The sequence below is a fragment of the Suncus etruscus genome, chromosome 9, assembly GCF_024139225.1.
Source record: "Suncus etruscus isolate mSunEtr1 chromosome 9, mSunEtr1.pri.cur, whole genome shotgun sequence".
NCBI lineage: Eukaryota > Metazoa > Chordata > Mammalia > Eulipotyphla > Soricidae > Suncus > Suncus etruscus.
The window spans coordinates 115621469-115637204 of NC_064856.1; the positions used below are offsets into that span (position 1 = coordinate 115621469).

General features: G+C 64.7%; 2 protein-coding genes across 2 annotated transcripts; one reads left to right on the forward strand and one right to left on the reverse strand.

Annotated features, from left to right (window-relative positions):
• Positions 1–3827: 3827 nt before the first annotated feature.
• Positions 3828–7189, forward strand: SIGIRR (single Ig and TIR domain containing). The gene is made up of 9 exons (XM_049780949.1): positions 3828–3913; positions 4413–4611; positions 4992–5125; positions 5199–5339; positions 5494–5637; positions 6063–6165; positions 6337–6487; positions 6749–6944; positions 7030–7189. The coding sequence occupies exons 1-9, from the start codon at positions 3907–3909 to the stop codon at positions 7164–7166; spliced, it is 1212 nt and encodes a 403-aa protein (XP_049636906.1). The 5' UTR covers positions 3828–3906; the 3' UTR covers positions 7167–7189.
• Positions 7190–8601: 1412 nt separating this feature from the next.
• PKP3 (plakophilin 3) lies at positions 8602–15564 on the reverse strand. Its single transcript, XM_049780945.1, has 13 exons — positions 15333–15564; positions 13231–13307; positions 12436–13079; positions 12224–12347; positions 11648–11852; positions 10789–10963; positions 10341–10458; positions 10101–10271; positions 9825–10010; positions 9404–9557; positions 9071–9263; positions 8906–8993; positions 8602–8797 (listed from the first exon to the last, which is right to left on the reverse strand). Exons 1-13 carry the CDS (start codon positions 15562–15564, stop codon positions 8762–8764), a joined length of 2403 nt encoding a protein of 800 aa, XP_049636902.1. The 3' UTR covers positions 8602–8761.
• Between the last annotated feature and the right edge of the window lie 172 nt (positions 15565–15736).

The following is a 15736-nucleotide window of genomic DNA, read 5'->3' on the forward strand; positions in this document are numbered from 1 at the left end:
CCCCTTGCGGAATTGCTGGAATAAAGGAAACGCGGTGCCGACTGCGAGGTCGCTCTGGGTCAACCCGCTGGACCGCGCGAGGCCGGGCAAAGGTCGGGAATGTCGCTCGCTCGCTCCCTCGGGCGCTCCGGGCTCCTTCCGGGAACCTTCCCCGCGGCGAGGGCCCGCCCGCTCCGCCCTCCTCACCTGGGCAGGCTTCCAGGAGGAGGAGGAGGACGAGGAGGAGGAGGAAGGAGGGCCGCGGGGCGCGCACCGGCTCCCGGGAGTCGCGGGCAGCGGGAACCGGCAGCGCAGGGCCCGGGGCGGGGCTGCACCTGCCGCCGCCGAGCGCACCTGGCCGGGGGAGCCGCGCGCCCCGCCCCGCCGCGCCGCGCCCGGTCCGCCTGCAGGTGAGTGGCCGTCGCGGCGCGGGGCCGGGGCCGGGGCCGGGGCGGGGAGGCCGCCGAGCCGCGATCGGGCCGGCCGGGCGCGCCGGGGGTCTCGGGGCGGCCTCCCGGGTCCCCGGGAAGGAGGCCCGCGGGGCCGGACCCCGCTCGCGCGGCCGCACTCGGGGTGGCTGGTCCCGGCCGAGGGAGGCGTCCGCAGGCCGCGCGCAAAGACCCGGCCGAGGCTCGGACCCGCGTCCGCCGCCGCCTGAGCCCACCGGGACGGGAAGGGGCCACTCGGTGGCCGCGCCGGCCTCTCCGCGCCCCCCAACGACCCGCCCGCCCCGGGGCCGAGCGCCCTAACGACCCACCCCGGAGCCAGGCTCCCTCCCAGACGCTCTCTCCGCGCCCCAAGCCACCCACCCGGGGTCCAGGCTCCCCGAAGCCCTCTTCGGGTCCCCAGCCCAGCCACCGGAGCCTGCGCCCCCGGACCGCCCACCCTCGGGCCGAGCGCCCAGACATCCTTCGGGGTCCCCAGCCCAGCCACCTGGGGCCGCGCCGACCCCCGCGCGCGCTAACCCCGGCCACCTACCCGAAGCCGGACGCCCGGACGCACTCTCTACGCCCCCAAACTGTCTGCCCCGTGTACTCAGACGTCCTCCCCGCGCTCCCCGACCACCCACCCTGTGACCATGCACCCGACGTCCCCTCAGGGTCCCTAACCCAGCCACCTGCGGCCGCGCCGACCTCTCCGCCGCCCCCAGCCACCCACCCAGAGCCCTGCGCCTTGACGCGCTCTCTGTGCCCCCAACACACCACCCCGGCGTCCTCAATGTGCCCCCCAAAGCACCCACCCCGGGTCGAGTTCCCTGATACACACTCTGCGCCCCCAAACCACCCACCCCGGGTCCATGCTCCCAGATGTCCTCTCCGGGTCCCCAACACGGCCACCTGGGCCCGCGGCGACCTCCCCGCGCCCTCAAACCGCCTGAAGCACTCTGCGCCCCCACTCACCCACCCCAGGGCCGTGCCCCCAAATCACCCACCCCACCAACCCCGTGCCCCTCTCCCCCTGCCCCTCTTAAGGCAGGAAGTGATTTTCAGCAGTCGGGCTTCGTGGGTCAGGAGACCAGAATACAGCCCTGGGGACTCAATTTGCACCCAGTACACGGGCAGCAGGCGGAAAGCTGGGAAGCACCACAGGGAAGAGGGGGAGGGTCGTGGAGAGGGGCCACCCCCGGAGGCGCAGGCACGTGGGGCAAGGCTGAGGACCTGAGGCCCAGGGAGACTCCAACAGCTGCCAGGCTGACCTTCCTGTTCCCAGCCCGGCCGGCCCGAGCTCTGTGGGGGACCCCAGGAAGAGCCTCGCCCTCGGCTTCCTGCTGGCTGCTGGCCACCAGGTCTTCTGGCTCCACTGGGCACCGTCATGGGGTGTGAGCCAGGCACGGCAGTTAGACCTGGGGTGAAGGTGGCACAGGGACACCCTCTGTAGGACCCCGTTGCTGACCCTTAGGGCCAGCTTGCAACCGGGGAAACAGCAGCCGGTGTGGGCTGCCCTCCCACTGCCCTGCCCTGTGTCCCCCTAGAACTCACCACTGCTCAGTGGGCAGCCCAGGAGTGCAGAAGCACCCCAGGCCCTGCTGTGCTGCTGCTGTTGCTGCGGGTGAGAATTGACACCCGACTCCCAGCCTGCGGTTTGAGAACTGGGGCCCACATGGCCCCGGGAAAGGGCTCTGTTGACCCTTCCCTAGGGCCACAGGATCCATAAAGACCAGCTGCCTGCTCGTGCAGACCTCACTGGGGGTCCTGGCCAGCCCCCTCCTCGCAGTGTCTATCTGCCCTGGGCCCCCACTCCACAGGTCCTGGGGGGCTAGGGCGGGTCGGAGAGGAAGGAGCCGCTGACTCAGAGCTACCGGAAGAGCTGCAAGAGCTGCCTAGGGAACCGCTAGCTGATCTCCGGCAGGGGTGGTTGCTGGGTGGGGTTTAGGGTCCGGAGGGGGTGTGACTGCAGGGAGGGACAGGGTCACACACACATCACATACACGTGTGCAAGCGCGCGCACACGCACACACAGCCAGGTCCTCCTGCACGGGGCCCAGCAGAGCGGAAGGTCGGCTTCCTCCCGAGCACACGCCAGTGACCTCAATGGCCGATACCGTCGCCTGGGAGGAAAGAGGCAGAACCAGGTGATGTCCTGTCTTCCCTCGGGGCCTGCCCCGCTGCTGCCCACTTCCCCAGCCCGAGCTCGACCCCAGGGCATATGTGTGTGTCCTTGTGTGCGCGTGTGTCCAACGAGGGAGGGTGGTGGCAGCGTATGCACCACACTCAGCCAAGACCGGGGATGAGATGGGGCTGTGCAGGCGCTCATGGTCGTGGCCTCTGCGAAAAGCTGCAGGTGTGTGCGTGAGGGAGGGTGACGGATGCTGTGAGAGGGTGTGCAGGAAGGTGTGTTTCGCCATTCAGGCAGGCGTGCAAGGAGTTTGCAGGAAGGTGCATTTCAGTCTGCGCATAGGTGTGCAGGAGGGTGTGCGGGATGCTGTGGGCATGAGCACAGCAATGACCATCCTTGTCTGTCCTATGCTAGGACACGTGGCCTGAGCTTCCATGCTGCTCAGGGGTTCGAATGGGAGCGGGTGGGGCCACTGAAGGTGCCTGGACCCGCGGGCCTCCCGGAGGGTGTACACTGCCCCAGGTCCTACTCTCCAGCTGCGGCCTCACTGTCCTTCCTGCCCCAAGGACTCGGCAGGAGCCTCTCAGCACTGCCGGGAACAGACATTGGGCCCAGGGGCCCCTTCTGCCATGCGGTGGCCAACCTGGGCCATGCTGGGGGTCATCTTGCAGAAGGATGAGGGTGGACTAGGATAGGGACCCTCTTCCGCCAGCCCCCTTCTGGGACTCCATGTGGTGGGAGACTAGGTGCTCCCCTAGAAAGTCACCAGTAGTGGGTGCTGTCCCTGGCATAGTAGATGTGGCTGGGGACATAAAAGTGTGCTTGTGGGAGCAGCTGTGTCCACACATATGCACGCACTCATACACACACACACACACACACACATACATACGCAGGCACATGTTAAACATGAACACATGCGCACACAGACGCACATTTGCACAACCGACCATGGGTTCAGGACAAAGCGCTGTGGCCAGGAAGGTGCTCTGCCAGGCGACGAGGGTGGCTCTGGCTCCCAGGACTCTGCGGCCCTGAGCACGGGCATAACAGACAGGCAGGCAGGCAATGCCCCCAGGTCCAGGGCCCACACGCCTCTAGAGCCATGATGGCGGCCAGTCCCAGGGAAGGTGCAGCTTCTGGGGGACATTTGCTCATTAACTCATCCTGTACTTGTTGCACTTGCTTTCCGGTGGTGGTGGCAGCCTCTGACCCATCCAGGTGCCTTGAGCCACCAGCTGCAAGGACAGAGACCAAGAGAGATAGAGAGAAAGAGAGAGAGAGAGCCCTGCCTGCCCCTCCCCAGTATCTGCCTGCTTGTCCCAGAGTCCCGAGGAACTGTCTGCCTGCCTGAAGAGGCACCGCCAGACCATGGAAGGTCAGCAGGGGGGTCAGAGAGGGACCCATGCAGGCCCACCTCCACCTCCAGGGCCATGCTGCCATGACGGGTACAAAGGATGCTGCTTGCCCTCCTTTGGGGCCCACGGTCCTGACCTGAGGATCTGATGGGACCGACATCAGTCCTGGGGACACTAGGTGGGAAGGGTCTGGAGGGAAGCTCAGGGACCGGAAGAGTGGGCTCTCACCTGTCCACCCCAGGTGGCACCTGAACCCCCAGCTACTGGTGCCCAGACCTCTTCTAGCAGAGGGACCAGCGGGCAAAGAGATACAGCTCATAATGGGGAGCCATCACAGCAGTGGTGGACATGGGGGCGGGTGTCCAGAGCAGGGAGATGAGGGGCAGGAGGTCCCCAGATGAACATCCATTTCCATTTGGGGAGAAAGGTGGCAAGTGCCAGGCCTGATCCCCAAGACTGTCTGGACAGTGGGGGGCCCAGCACCCTGGCCATGGTCACCACAGTGCTCTCTCTCCACAGATGTGTGTCTTGGGGACCCCCACTTCCTCTCCCCGCCCGGAAACCAGGTCCTGGGGCCTGCGCTGGGTGAAGTGGTCACTCTGAACTGCACCGCCTGGCTGGCCTCTGGGCCCCACTGCCCCCAGCCCTCCATCCAGTGGCTGAAGGACGGGCAGCCGCTGGGAAACGGGAGTTATTCCAGCCTCCACGAGGACAGCTGGTGAGAGCCGGGATGCGCAGCCGGATGTTCCAGGGCAGCAGCTGTCTGTGCCATGTCTCTACCCACTCACTGCACAGCCCCAGAACAAACTGGACACATGAGGTTGGGGGCCACGGGGGTTCAGGTCTCATGGACGGCTGCCTGCAGACCACCCTGGGCTGTGGAGTCTGCAGCATCAGAGAGCCTGGGGGCCGCGGGGGCACTGAGCACTGGGCCAGTGGGAATCCGGGCTCCCAATGCAGACCAGGGGCCGAGGGTTCCCCCAGTTATCCGTGCTCTCCTGGCCCTGTCCATTTCCCGCAGCCTCCTAGGCGGGCCCCAGACAGACAGGCAGGTTCCGGAGTGCCCAGGGAGGCCTGAGCAGGGCCCGGTCTCCCCAGGTTCAACGCCAACCTGTCCGCGCTGTGGACGAGCAGCGTCCTGGGGGTCAGCCTGGCCAGTGCGGAGGACTACGGGGCCTTCGCGTGCTGCGTCGGGAACGCGACCTCGGCCTCCTTCACTCTCCGCAGAGCCGGTGAGGGCCGGGCGGGGGGCGCGAGGCCCGGCGGGGGTGCGGGCAGCGGGGGCTCAGCTGCGCTCTGCCGCAGGTCCGGCGGGCCACGTGGCCGCGGTGCTGGCCGCCCTGGGGGTCCTGCTGGCCCTGCTGCTGGGCGCGCTGCTCTACGTCAAGTGCCGGCTGGACGTGCTGCGCTGGTACCAGGACGCCTACGGGGAGGTGGAGGTCAACGGTGGGTGTCGCCGGGCGCGATCGTGCTGGGCCGGGCCTGGCTGGGGAGAGCCCGGGCGGGCGCCCGAGGAGGTCGTGGCGGGAGGTCGTGGCAGGGGGGAGGCGGCTGCGCGCCGCTGCGCTCCGGGAGGCCCGCTGACGCTCGGCGCCCGCAGACGGGAAGCTCTACGACGCCTTCATCGCCTACAGCGACAGCCCCGAGGACCGCAAGTTCGTGGACTTCGTCCTGAAGCCTCAGCTGGAGCGCCGGCGCGGCTACAAGCTCCTGCTGGACCACCGGGACCTGCTGCCCCGGGCCGGTAGGCGGCGCCACGCCCCCTCCGGCGGAGGCCCCGCCCATGCCCCGCCCTCTTCCCCACGGAGGCCCCGCCCCTTGCCCTTTCTCAGACAAGGCCCCGCCCCTCCACCCCCAGAGACCCCGCCCCTTTGGCCCTGCCCCCTCACGCGGAGCTCCCGCCCATTAGAGACGGCCGTTGCCCCGAGGCCCCGCCCATCCCTCCGACGGAGACTCCGCCCCTTCCCCTAATCTGGCCAAGGCCACGCCTCCTCCCACAGACACCCGCCCCCCTCCCATCGAGGCCCCGCCCACCCTCCGCCTGGACCCCGCCCCTCGCTCCATCCCTACGCGTTCGAGTCTCCGCGGAGACCCCGCCCACCTCCCGCGGAGGCCCCGCCCCTCCCGGAGGCCCCGCCCACGCCCGGCGCCTTCCGCTTCCGCCCTCAGAGCCCTCGGCCGACCTGCTGGTGAACCTGAGCCGCTGCCGGCGCCTGGTGGTGGTGCTGTCGGACGCCTTCCTGGGCCGGGCCTGGTGCCGTCACAGCTTCCGGTGCGTGGGCGTGCGGGGCGGGGACGGACGGACGGGCGGGCGGACGGGGCGGCCCGGCCCGCCTCTCCGCCCTGACGCGCCGCGCTCCCTTCCCTTCCCTTCCCTTCCCTTCCCTTCCCTTCCCTTCCCTTCCCTTCCCTTCCCTTCCCCGCCTCCCGTCCCGTCCGCCAGGGAGGGCCTGTGCCGCCTGCTGGAGCTCACGCGCCGGCCCATCTTCATCGCCTTCGACGCCCCGCGCCGCCGCCCCGCGCACCCCGCGCTGCTCCTGCTGCGCCAGCACCGCCACCTGGTCACGCTGCTGCTCTGGAGGCCCGGCTCGGCGGTGAGCGGAGGCGCCCGGGGCGGGAGGGCGGGAGGGCGGGCGCCCCCAGGACCCTCGCGGGGCAGGCGTCTGTCGTCTGTCGTCTGTCTTCCGTCGTCTGTCGCCTGTCACCTGTCATCCGTCACCTGTCACTTGTCATCCGTCACCTGTCACCTGTCACCTGTCATCCGTCATCCGTCACTTGTCACCTGTCATCCGTCATCTGTCATCATGCCCGGCTTGACCCCCGCTAGCCCGGACCCTCCTGTCCTCCCGCACCAGGCCCCGTCCTCCGACTTCTGGAAGGAGTTGCAGCTGGCGCTGCCGCGCAGGGTGCAGTGCCGGGCCCTGGCCCTGGAGGCGGACCCCCAGACCCAGCGGCAGGACGACAAGGACCCCATGCTGGTGGTGCGAGGCGGCGGCCGTGACAGTCACATCCTGGAGCCGGAGCTGGACCCCGACCCCGAGGGAGACCTGGGTATGGCCCTGACGCTGCACGGGGGCAGGAGGACCCTGGGGGCCCGGACGGCATGGGACCCCCTGCCTCACGGGCCTCTCCGCAGGCGTCCGGGGACCTGGATTCGGGCAGCCGGCGGCCCCACTGCAGGCAGGCGCAGAGCTGGACATCTCAGACCTGGGCTCCAGGAACTACAGCGCCCGCACGGACTTCTACTGCCTGGTGTCCAAGGACGACGTGTAGCCGCCCGACCCCCGACGCTGACCGGAGTGAGGGAGGCCGTGCTCTCAGGGACTAGGAGCCACCCGACACCCCGCACCCTTTCTTGTGCCAGGAAATAAATGCAAGTCTTGGACATTCCTTGGCCTTAGCTTCTTCTCTTGAGAAACACACGGTGCACGTACCCTTTCAGGGAACCTTTCCACCTTCTTTTTTTGTTGGTTCTTTTGGGGTCACACCCGGCAGCGCTCAGGGGTTACTCCTGGCTCTTCGCTCAGAAATCGCCCCCGGCAGGCTCGGGGAACCATATGGGATGCCAAGATTAGAAACACCATCTCTGGGCCGGGCGGTGGCGCAAGAGGTAAGGTGCCTGCCTTGCCTGCGCTAGCCTTGGACGGACCGCGGTTCGATCCCCCCGTGTCCCATATGGTCCCCCAAGCCAGGAGCGACTTCTGAGCGCATAGCCAGGAGTAACCCCTGAGCGTCAACGGGTGTGGCCCAAAAACCAAAAAAAAAAAAAAAAAAAAGAAACACCATCTCTCTGCATGCAAGGCAAATGCCCTACCTCCATGCTATCTCTCCGGCTCCTCCACCTTTTGTTGTTGTTGATATTTTGGGCAACACCTGGTTGCTCACGGATTACTCCTCGCTCTGTGCTCAGAATGGCTCTTGGCAGGCTCGGGGGACCATATGGGATGCCAGGGATCAAATCCGCCCCCGTTCATCCTGGGTCAGCCGCGTACAAGGCAGACACCCTACCAATGTGCTACCACTCCGGCCCCCTCCACCATCTTGCTTCTATCTCAGGCTCTCTGCTGAGAGGAGCCTCTCAAACCTGCACAGCATAGCCCCTGATGACTGATTGATTGTCCACATTTCTTCCTGGTCCAGATGGGGAATCTTCTGTAGACCAGGTTCTGGGTCTTGCAAAGGAGACGTGACTTTCTACAAAAGCACTTTGATTCTCGCTAGAGAGGGGCCAGAGCCTACTTCTTGGCTAACAGTGAAAGGGCCATTGTTTGGACACCCAGGCCTTGGGGCCAGATGGGAGTGTGGTAGGCACATCTGGCCTGTGCGTGCTCCCTAGTGGTACTGGCCGCAGATTGCTAGCATGGGCACAGCTGCTGGGAATAGTCCTGCCTGCAGCAGGCCCCAACTGCTATGTCTGCCTTTGTGGGCGCTGCCTCACTTGCTGTGTGGGCCGGCTCTCCCATGTGGGCATTCTATTTCTTTCTCTGTCCCCTGAGCCCGGGGGAGGTGTGGCTGTCCTTGGGAGCAACCCAGGAAAGCCAGATGACAGTGCACAGGGCCAGCTGCTATGTTCATGGCCACTTTTATTCCCAAAGCCACACCAGCCCCGCTTTGCCAGTGTGTCCTGGTTACTGCCCTGTTCACCACGGCAGCTCACACCCTGCCCCACCCATGCTCTGCAGAAGCCCAGCCCCCGGCCACAAGCCCCCGGCCCCTTTTGGGGGACCCAGGCCCCACAGGATGCACAGGATCCCAGTGAAGACCCTGGGCCCTCAGCCTTCCCCTCCAGGCCAGCCACCAAGCAGCAGCTGATCCCGTTTCTCAGGCTGGACCATGTTGCGCCGTGTTCTCCTCCAGGAAGGGACCGCCTATGGGCCCAGGAAGTCGTCCTTCCGATAGCCCTTCTGCGGTGGACAGAGGGTGGACAGAGTGAGATGACACCCACAGCTCTGCCCTCCCAACCTCTCCGGGCCTCTCTCTCCCTTGTCCCAGGGCATGACCTCAGAACTTACTGCTCTGAAGTCTCGGTGGAGTTTGTTGTATTGCCACAGATTAGTCAGGAGGCTGGAGGCCGCCCGGGAGGACTTCTCACTGTCAGGGCTAGGGGAGCAAGGGTTAGAAGGGGCCACAGCACATGGGCAGAAGCCAGGGACCAGGGCCACAGGGGCAGGCTTCACCTGTCCCGTTTCTTCTTGATGAAGATCAGCTTGCGCAGCCCGTCAAAGTAGAGCAGGTCCCGGGCAGCGATGGGGCTGGCTACCACCAGGTTGTTAAGTACGGCTATGATGTTGACCAGCACGTCGGCCGGAGGGGACTTCTCTCCCACGCTGCCTGGCAGCTTCTCGATCAGGTGACTCACCACCTTGGTAGCTGTGGCAAGATCGGGAGGTCAGTTTCTACCCATCTCCCCACCACCCGAACCAGCTTTAGCCCCCACCCACCCACCCACGGGAAAGCAGGAAGGAAGCCTTGAATGTCTGGACGGGTGCAGATTTGTGAGACGGACTCACACATCTCATCCTTATTCCTGGCATTTCGGGACAGGTTCCGAATGAGTCCGGTGAGTGAGCGCAGCTGGTGATGGTCTGCAGTACGCACACGGTCCAGCAGTGGGTTCAGGATACGTTCTTGCTCCAGGGCAAGGCGGCTCAGCACACCTGCCCACTGTGGAGGGAGGGGATGGCACCTTATTGTCGGCTCAGGTGCCCACTGGAGTCTTATCTTACCCACGGGGGTCACGGGATAGCCTCCAGGGCTCTTCACCCTGAACCTAGCACAGAGCCTCAGCCCTCCCTGGCTTGGAGCTTTGCCCACAGTGGACCCAGGAGTGAGGGTTCATTCTCCCATGTCTCCCTGCCTGGCTGGGGCCTCTGCACCAAAGTAAGGAAGGACCCATCTGCACCGCTCATCCTTCCCAGCTACAGTGCTCACCCTCCGGTCGCCCGCCGTGATGTTCTGCAGTGCCCCGGCCGCAGCCTCTGTTGTGTGCCTGTTGAGCTCACAGCGCTGCAGCAGGCGGTTATACAGCCCCACGATCTGGGGGCTCCACAGCCACTCGAGGCCTTTGGGGTCCTTGGACACTTCCGCAAAAGTGAGTGCATCAGCTGTGAGGGGCAGCTGGGGAGCAGGTAGGCAGCAGCGTCAGCTGGTCTCAAGCAGGGCCTGGGTGGGAGCCCCACACCACCCCTAGGGGGCCCCCTCACCTACCTCTCGAAGCCGCCGGCTCTGGGGCGTAAAGCAGCCAACCATTTCACCGGGTGGCCCCCCAGCCAAATCACGGCGGCCCCGGCCCTCAAGCCTCTGCAGGGCGGATGGCGGCATCTCATCGTACAGGCGGTAGGACAGGTTCCGCAGGACACACACGGCGTTCTCTACGCTCTGAGGGACACCGTGTCAGAACAGTCCAGACCCACAGCCATACCAGCTTCCCCCACTCCGGACCCTCACCTTGTCCTCGCACTTGCCCACGTCCAGGGCATGGTTGATGTAGGTGACCAGGGCGTCCACCAGCCCGTGGCACTCACGCATCTTCTGGCGAGTAGCCTGGGAGGCTGAACTGAGGTTCCTGTGAATGGAGGCAGATTAGAGACCACCTCAGAGCCCAACCCGAGATCCCTAAAACCTAGCTGCGGAGATCCCAGATATTACCAGAGCCCAGCCCACAGAAACCCCGGAGCCACTCAGACAGACCTTAACCCAAGGGCTGAGAGCTGAGTGTAGCCCTTGACCAGCTCAGCCCTCCCTGTGCCCACCTACCCCTCTGGGTGCCCTGGCCTGCCTGATCTTTCCATGTGCCCCTCCCAGCCTCCAAAGCTGCACTGTCACTGAGGCCGGTTTCTCATGTCTTCTCTGACTCATCCCCATGGCATAGCCACCAGCCTGCCTGTCCATGCACCTGAGGAAGCCTGTGGCATTGTAGAATATCTCGGCCTCAGAGGCATTCTGCTGGATGAGGGGGGGCCCACCTGCCCCTGACAGGGGGCTCAGCACTAGGTCTGTGAGCTGCTCCAGCGTGTCTCGAGCCAGGCGGTCCTTCAGGTGATCGCTGGATGACAGGTTCCACAGGATGCCTGCATAGGGATCGGGCCTTGGTCAGGACCTGCTTAGCCCTGTGGTGGTTCTGGGGAGCAGGGAGTTACCTCTACCAGCCCCAGCTGGGCTCTTTTCTCCTCCAGCTGCGGGGGGGGGGGGGCAGGCATGACCTGCTGTGTCAGTAGAACAGGGGACATTCTTCGTGGGAAGGGAGGGAGCTCTGAGGAGACCTGCCATGGACATACCCTGGACTGGAGGGCAGGATAGGGTATGGGGAGGGGCCAAGGGAGGGAAGGCAGAGGAGTGACAGGATCAGGCACCCTAGGGCAGGTGTCAGGGTGAGGGGATTTGGGACAGGTGTCTGAAGGCAGGTATTGGGGAAGGGGTACAGGACAGGCGTCTATGAAGTTAGGTACTGGGGGAGGGAGTACAGGATAGGTATCTGTGGGGGCAGTTTTTTGTGGGGAGGGATACAGGACAGGTGACTAAGGGCAGATACAAGAGGACAGGCAACAGGACAAGTGCTTAGGATGGGCTGAGACCAGGCATTCTTTTCTTGGCTCTTGACTTTTGGGTCACACCCAACATTGTTCAGGATTTTCTTCTGGCTCTGCATTTAGGAATCACTCCTGGTGGCCTTGGGGAGCCCTGTGGGGTTCTGGGAATGGAACCTGGGTTAGCCAAGTGCCTGGCAGGCCCTCTATGCCATCTCTCCAGCCCACCTGTGACGTTCTTGCGCAGCTCATCGTCCTGTTCCCGCAGCGTCCGCAGCAGCTCAAAGATGCCGTTCTCCTCCACTAGGGCCAGCTTGTTGTCGGCATTGTCGTAGATGAGATTACGCATGGCCCCCGTGGCGTGCCGCTGCACCTCTTGGTTGGCATGGTTGAAGAGCTTCACCAGCCTGGGCACAGCCTGGAGGCTGCGGGCCTGCAGGGACAGAAAGGCAGAGTCAGCACCTATGTGCAGGTGTGTGTGCGTACACGGAGATGTACACACATGGCGGAATGGTGTGTGTGTGTGTGTGTGTGTGTGTGTGTGTGTGTGTGTGTGTGTGTGTGTGTGTGTGTGTGTGTGTGTGCAGGGGTGTGGAGGCACAGGCGGGGAGTCATAGGGGTTGTGTTGGTGTATGCAAATATGTGCAACACAAGGAAATATACGTAAATAGCCATGCCAGTCACTCCCTCCTATCTGCCTCTGCTGAAGGCTCTGTGCCAAACAGGGACACCAAAGTCAGACTGGGGATAAGTGAGGGCTGCTCAGAGGCCCCCAAGGAGGGTCAGACAGGACGTCACAGTCACCTGTTTCTTTGCCGCCGCATCGCTGTAGCACCTGTGCTGGATGTAAGCTGCCCCCAGCACCTGTAGGTTGGGGTCGGAGGCCATGAGGTACTTGACTGCAGAGGGCAGGTCGATGTCATCAAAGCTGCAAGGCAGACACCAGGGGTCAGGCTGCCCTGGGTATTGCTGCCTAGGCCCCACAGAAACCCCCTCCCACAGCCAGATGTGCTCACCCGCTGCTGAGCCTCTGCAGGGCACGGTGGCCGCCGTAGCTGTCCAGCCCTCTCACGTCGGGCAGGTGGCCAGAGTCAGCCAGGCTGAGACTAAGACTCCGTACTGAGGGTGCCCGGGCCATGGGCTCCAGGGTTCCCCCAGGCACTGACCCCACCCCCACCCCCACACCACCCCGGCTTCGGTGGCTGCTCTGAAACCGCTGCAGGGTCCTCATGGCAGGTGCCCGGATGGTGCGGCTGGGTGGCCCCTCAGAGGTCTCTGCCCAGTCGGGGCCCCCTGCCCGGCTGGAGCTAGAGCTGGCCTGGCGCTCATAGCCAAAGGCCCGGTAGGCGGAGGATGCAGCAGGCTCCAGCTGCTCGGACACCACACTATAGCGGTCATCCAGGGCGCTCGGACCCAGCCTCAGTGAATGCAGGGACAAGGTATCGTAGTCCACGCGGCTGCCCGCCCCTCCACGCTCATGGACGGACATGGGTCGGGCGGGCATGGGGGGCGCAGGTAAGGCGCCCCTGGAGCCGGGAGCCCCGAAGGCGCCACCGCCATTGTGGGCCGAGCTCAGCCTCCGGGTGTTGCTTAGGTCCACAGCCGAGCGGGAGGACCAGGAGGCCGGGGTGTAGGCTGGTTTGGCGATGGATCGCAAGGTCTGTGGGATGGACGGGCCAGGCATGAGGTTCTGTCTCAGGCCCTGCCTCCCTCAGGGACACCATGAGGCCCTGCCCCAGGCCCTGCCTCCCTCAGGGACACCTTGAGGCCCTGCCCCAGGCCCTGCCTCCCCCCAAGGCCCCATCACTCACCGACGTATCCCCACTCAGGCCTTGTGAGCGGGAGCTGAAGCCGGACTGCAGCGTGTGGTACTGGCTCCGGGAAGTCCCTGTGGACAGGGACAGATGCTGATCTTCTGCTTCCCACCCAGGACCCAGGGCACCAGAGAGGAGGGTCACCGGGCTCACAGAACAGGCAGCCCCAGCCTGAGTCCTGCTGAGAGGACATGAGGAGTGTTGGGAAGCAGGAGGAGGGAAGATGGAAGCAGGGTGGGCAGTGGGTGCAGTGGTGGAGATGGACACCGGGCTGTTTACCCAGGAGGATCTGGGGTACCCAGTGGGTGGGATATGGCTGCTCAGGGCAGAGGAAGGTTCAGAAACAGGCCTGCAGAGACTTGGGAAGAGTAGGCGGCGGTGGGGCTTCTTGGGGGGATCTCAAGAGTGTCCCCTGAAGATGGGGGAGACTCATCCATCCCTTCTGCTAGGCTAAGGGACTCAGGGAGTGGTGAAGGGAAGGGGGCCTAGCATCCGCCCTAGTTAATGAGGCTTCTGGGCAGGGGCTATTAACCCTTTGACGCTGGTGAGGCGCAACTTGGGGGGCACACCCCCGCCTGGGGACCTCACCCCCACCCCCAAATTATAATCCTCCTCCTCCTAATTGGCAGGGTAGCCAGGGTGGTAATTAACCCTCCCTGCTTCCTCCTCCACCCCATGACCTCTGGGCACTCAACCTGGCCGCCCAGCAGGGCCACATCCAGACACAGATGGCCCTGGTGGCCCTTTGGCTCTGGTGTCTGGAGGCCCGTCCCGGGGAAGGGCCCTCTAGCTGACCAGCAGCCCCGAGGCCCAAGATCTCAGCACAGAAGCCTGCGTGGTGAGGCTCCGTGGGCTCGTGCCTTCAGTCCCCCTGCTGTGGTACAGCAAGGGGGAACCAGCTTTCTAGAGCGAGAGCCTGAGCTTATTCTGTGTGTGCCCTGGAGTACATGCAGGCATCCTCACACAGTTCTGTGCACACTCACAATCACAGGCACGCGTCCTCACGTTTCTGTGAATACTCACGGGCGCATGCTCACACTTCTGTGCACAATCACAGCCATATACTCACGGGCATACGTTTCCTCACACTAACATGTCAACTCAAACACAGATTCACACACTTCACGTATCCTTACACTTGCACGCACTCACAGGCACTCATTCATCCTCACACTTCTGTCCATACATGCAGGTCCGCAAGCTTTCATACTTCTGCACACACTCGACCTCAGATTTCTTTGCACACACAGGTATCTTCATGCTTCCATGCACTCCCAGTCAGCCACATATGCATCCTTACACACACACTCCCTTACAATCACACACACACACACCATTCCTAGTTGCCTGCATATTCACACACATGCCACCTCATATGCACATGCAGGGGCACACATGTACACGTCCTCACACACAGAGACGTGAGCACCGCACCTGCAGGCCTTCACATGTGCTCACACGTTGTACACACAGTCATGGAGCAGGTTTCCCACAGGGAGGCGGCAGCTCCCACTTCCCACAGAGAAGAGCTGCCTGGCTCGCTTCAGCCTCTGCAATTCCGCAGGGAAATCCTGGTCCAGACAGGCCAGCGGTGGCTCGAGGCCAGGACTGCCAGGCCCGCCCCTCGCTTCTCTGTCTGCCGAGGATCCCCTGGGGCAGGGGCCGGGAGCACTGGAGTCTGGGCATCCAGCCTCTGTGTGGCTATGTGGGTCAGGTCACCGGTCCTACCACCCGGAGCCTGTGCTCTGTCTGGCTGAGTGTGCTCCAGGTACGTTGGCGTGTGCAGGACAGCCATGACCCCAGCCTCCCTGTGCGCCCCTTCGGAGCCCAGCTCCAACAGAGCAAGTGGGGCCCGGCCAGGTAGGGCCGGAGGACCCCTGAGTCCTTAGTGGGGAGGCCCCACCCATGGCTTCTCCCACGCCTGCCTGTCAGGGCGGGGCGGGTGACTCAGTGCAAGGCCCGTGAGTCAGGAGCCGAACCCCGAAGCCGAAGCCGAGGGAGCCGGGCCCACCGAGGCCTCTGGCTCTCACCCTCCACCACACCCGTCGCCGCCACCTCGGCCATTCCCTGTGGTGCCCACCCTGCTGGGGTCCACCTACCTCGGGTGACTTCCACAGCCCCGTCAGGCTCAGCCGCCCCGTTGTGCCGCGACAGCTGACCCAGCTGCAGGAGACGGGCCCGGACCTGCTCCTGGACCCGGGCTGCCCGCAGCCGCTCGGCTTCTGGGCCCTCGGCACCGCGGCGGTCCAGCTGCAGGTCGGAGGGCAGTGCCAGGGAGCACACGCCGGTCTCGGGCTGCAGGGCCGACAGCAGGAAGTGACCGTCCTGCATGGCAGCCAGCACGGGCCGGGGCCGCCTGGCCTAGGCCCCAGCGGCCACCTCACCTCCGGACAGAGCTGTCTTTGCCGTCCTGTCCTGAGCGGCCCTGTCCCCGAAGTCCCCTCCCCGGTGGCCTCACCCAGAGCTGGCCTGGAGACAGACGCCCGCCCAGCCTGAGCTCAGC

What these genes read in the sequence shown, in the direction of transcription:
- PKP3 (XM_049780945.1), bottom strand. Translation starts at nt 15,564, where the DNA reads ATGCAGGACGGTCACTTCCTGCTGTCGGCCCTGCAGCCCGAGACCGGC. An exon ending in GGCTGTGGAAGTCACCCGAG is followed by an intron (nt 13,308 to 15,332) that starts GTAGGTGGACCC and finishes CCCTGTCCACAG; the next exon opens with GGACTTCCCGGAGCCAGTAC. An exon ending in GCTGCGCAAGAACGTCACAG is followed by an intron (nt 10,964 to 11,647) that starts GTGGGCTGGAGA and finishes ATCCCTATGCAG; the next exon opens with GCATCCTGTGGAACCTGTCA.
- SIGIRR (XM_049780949.1), top strand. An exon ending in CTTCACTCTCCGCAGAGCCG is followed by an intron (nt 5,126 to 5,198) that starts GTGAGGGCCGGG and finishes GCTCTGCCGCAG; the next exon opens with GTCCGGCGGGCCACGTGGCC. An exon ending in TCTGGAGGCCCGGCTCGGCG is followed by an intron (nt 6,488 to 6,748) that starts GTGAGCGGAGGC and finishes CTCCCGCACCAG; the next exon opens with GCCCCGTCCTCCGACTTCTG.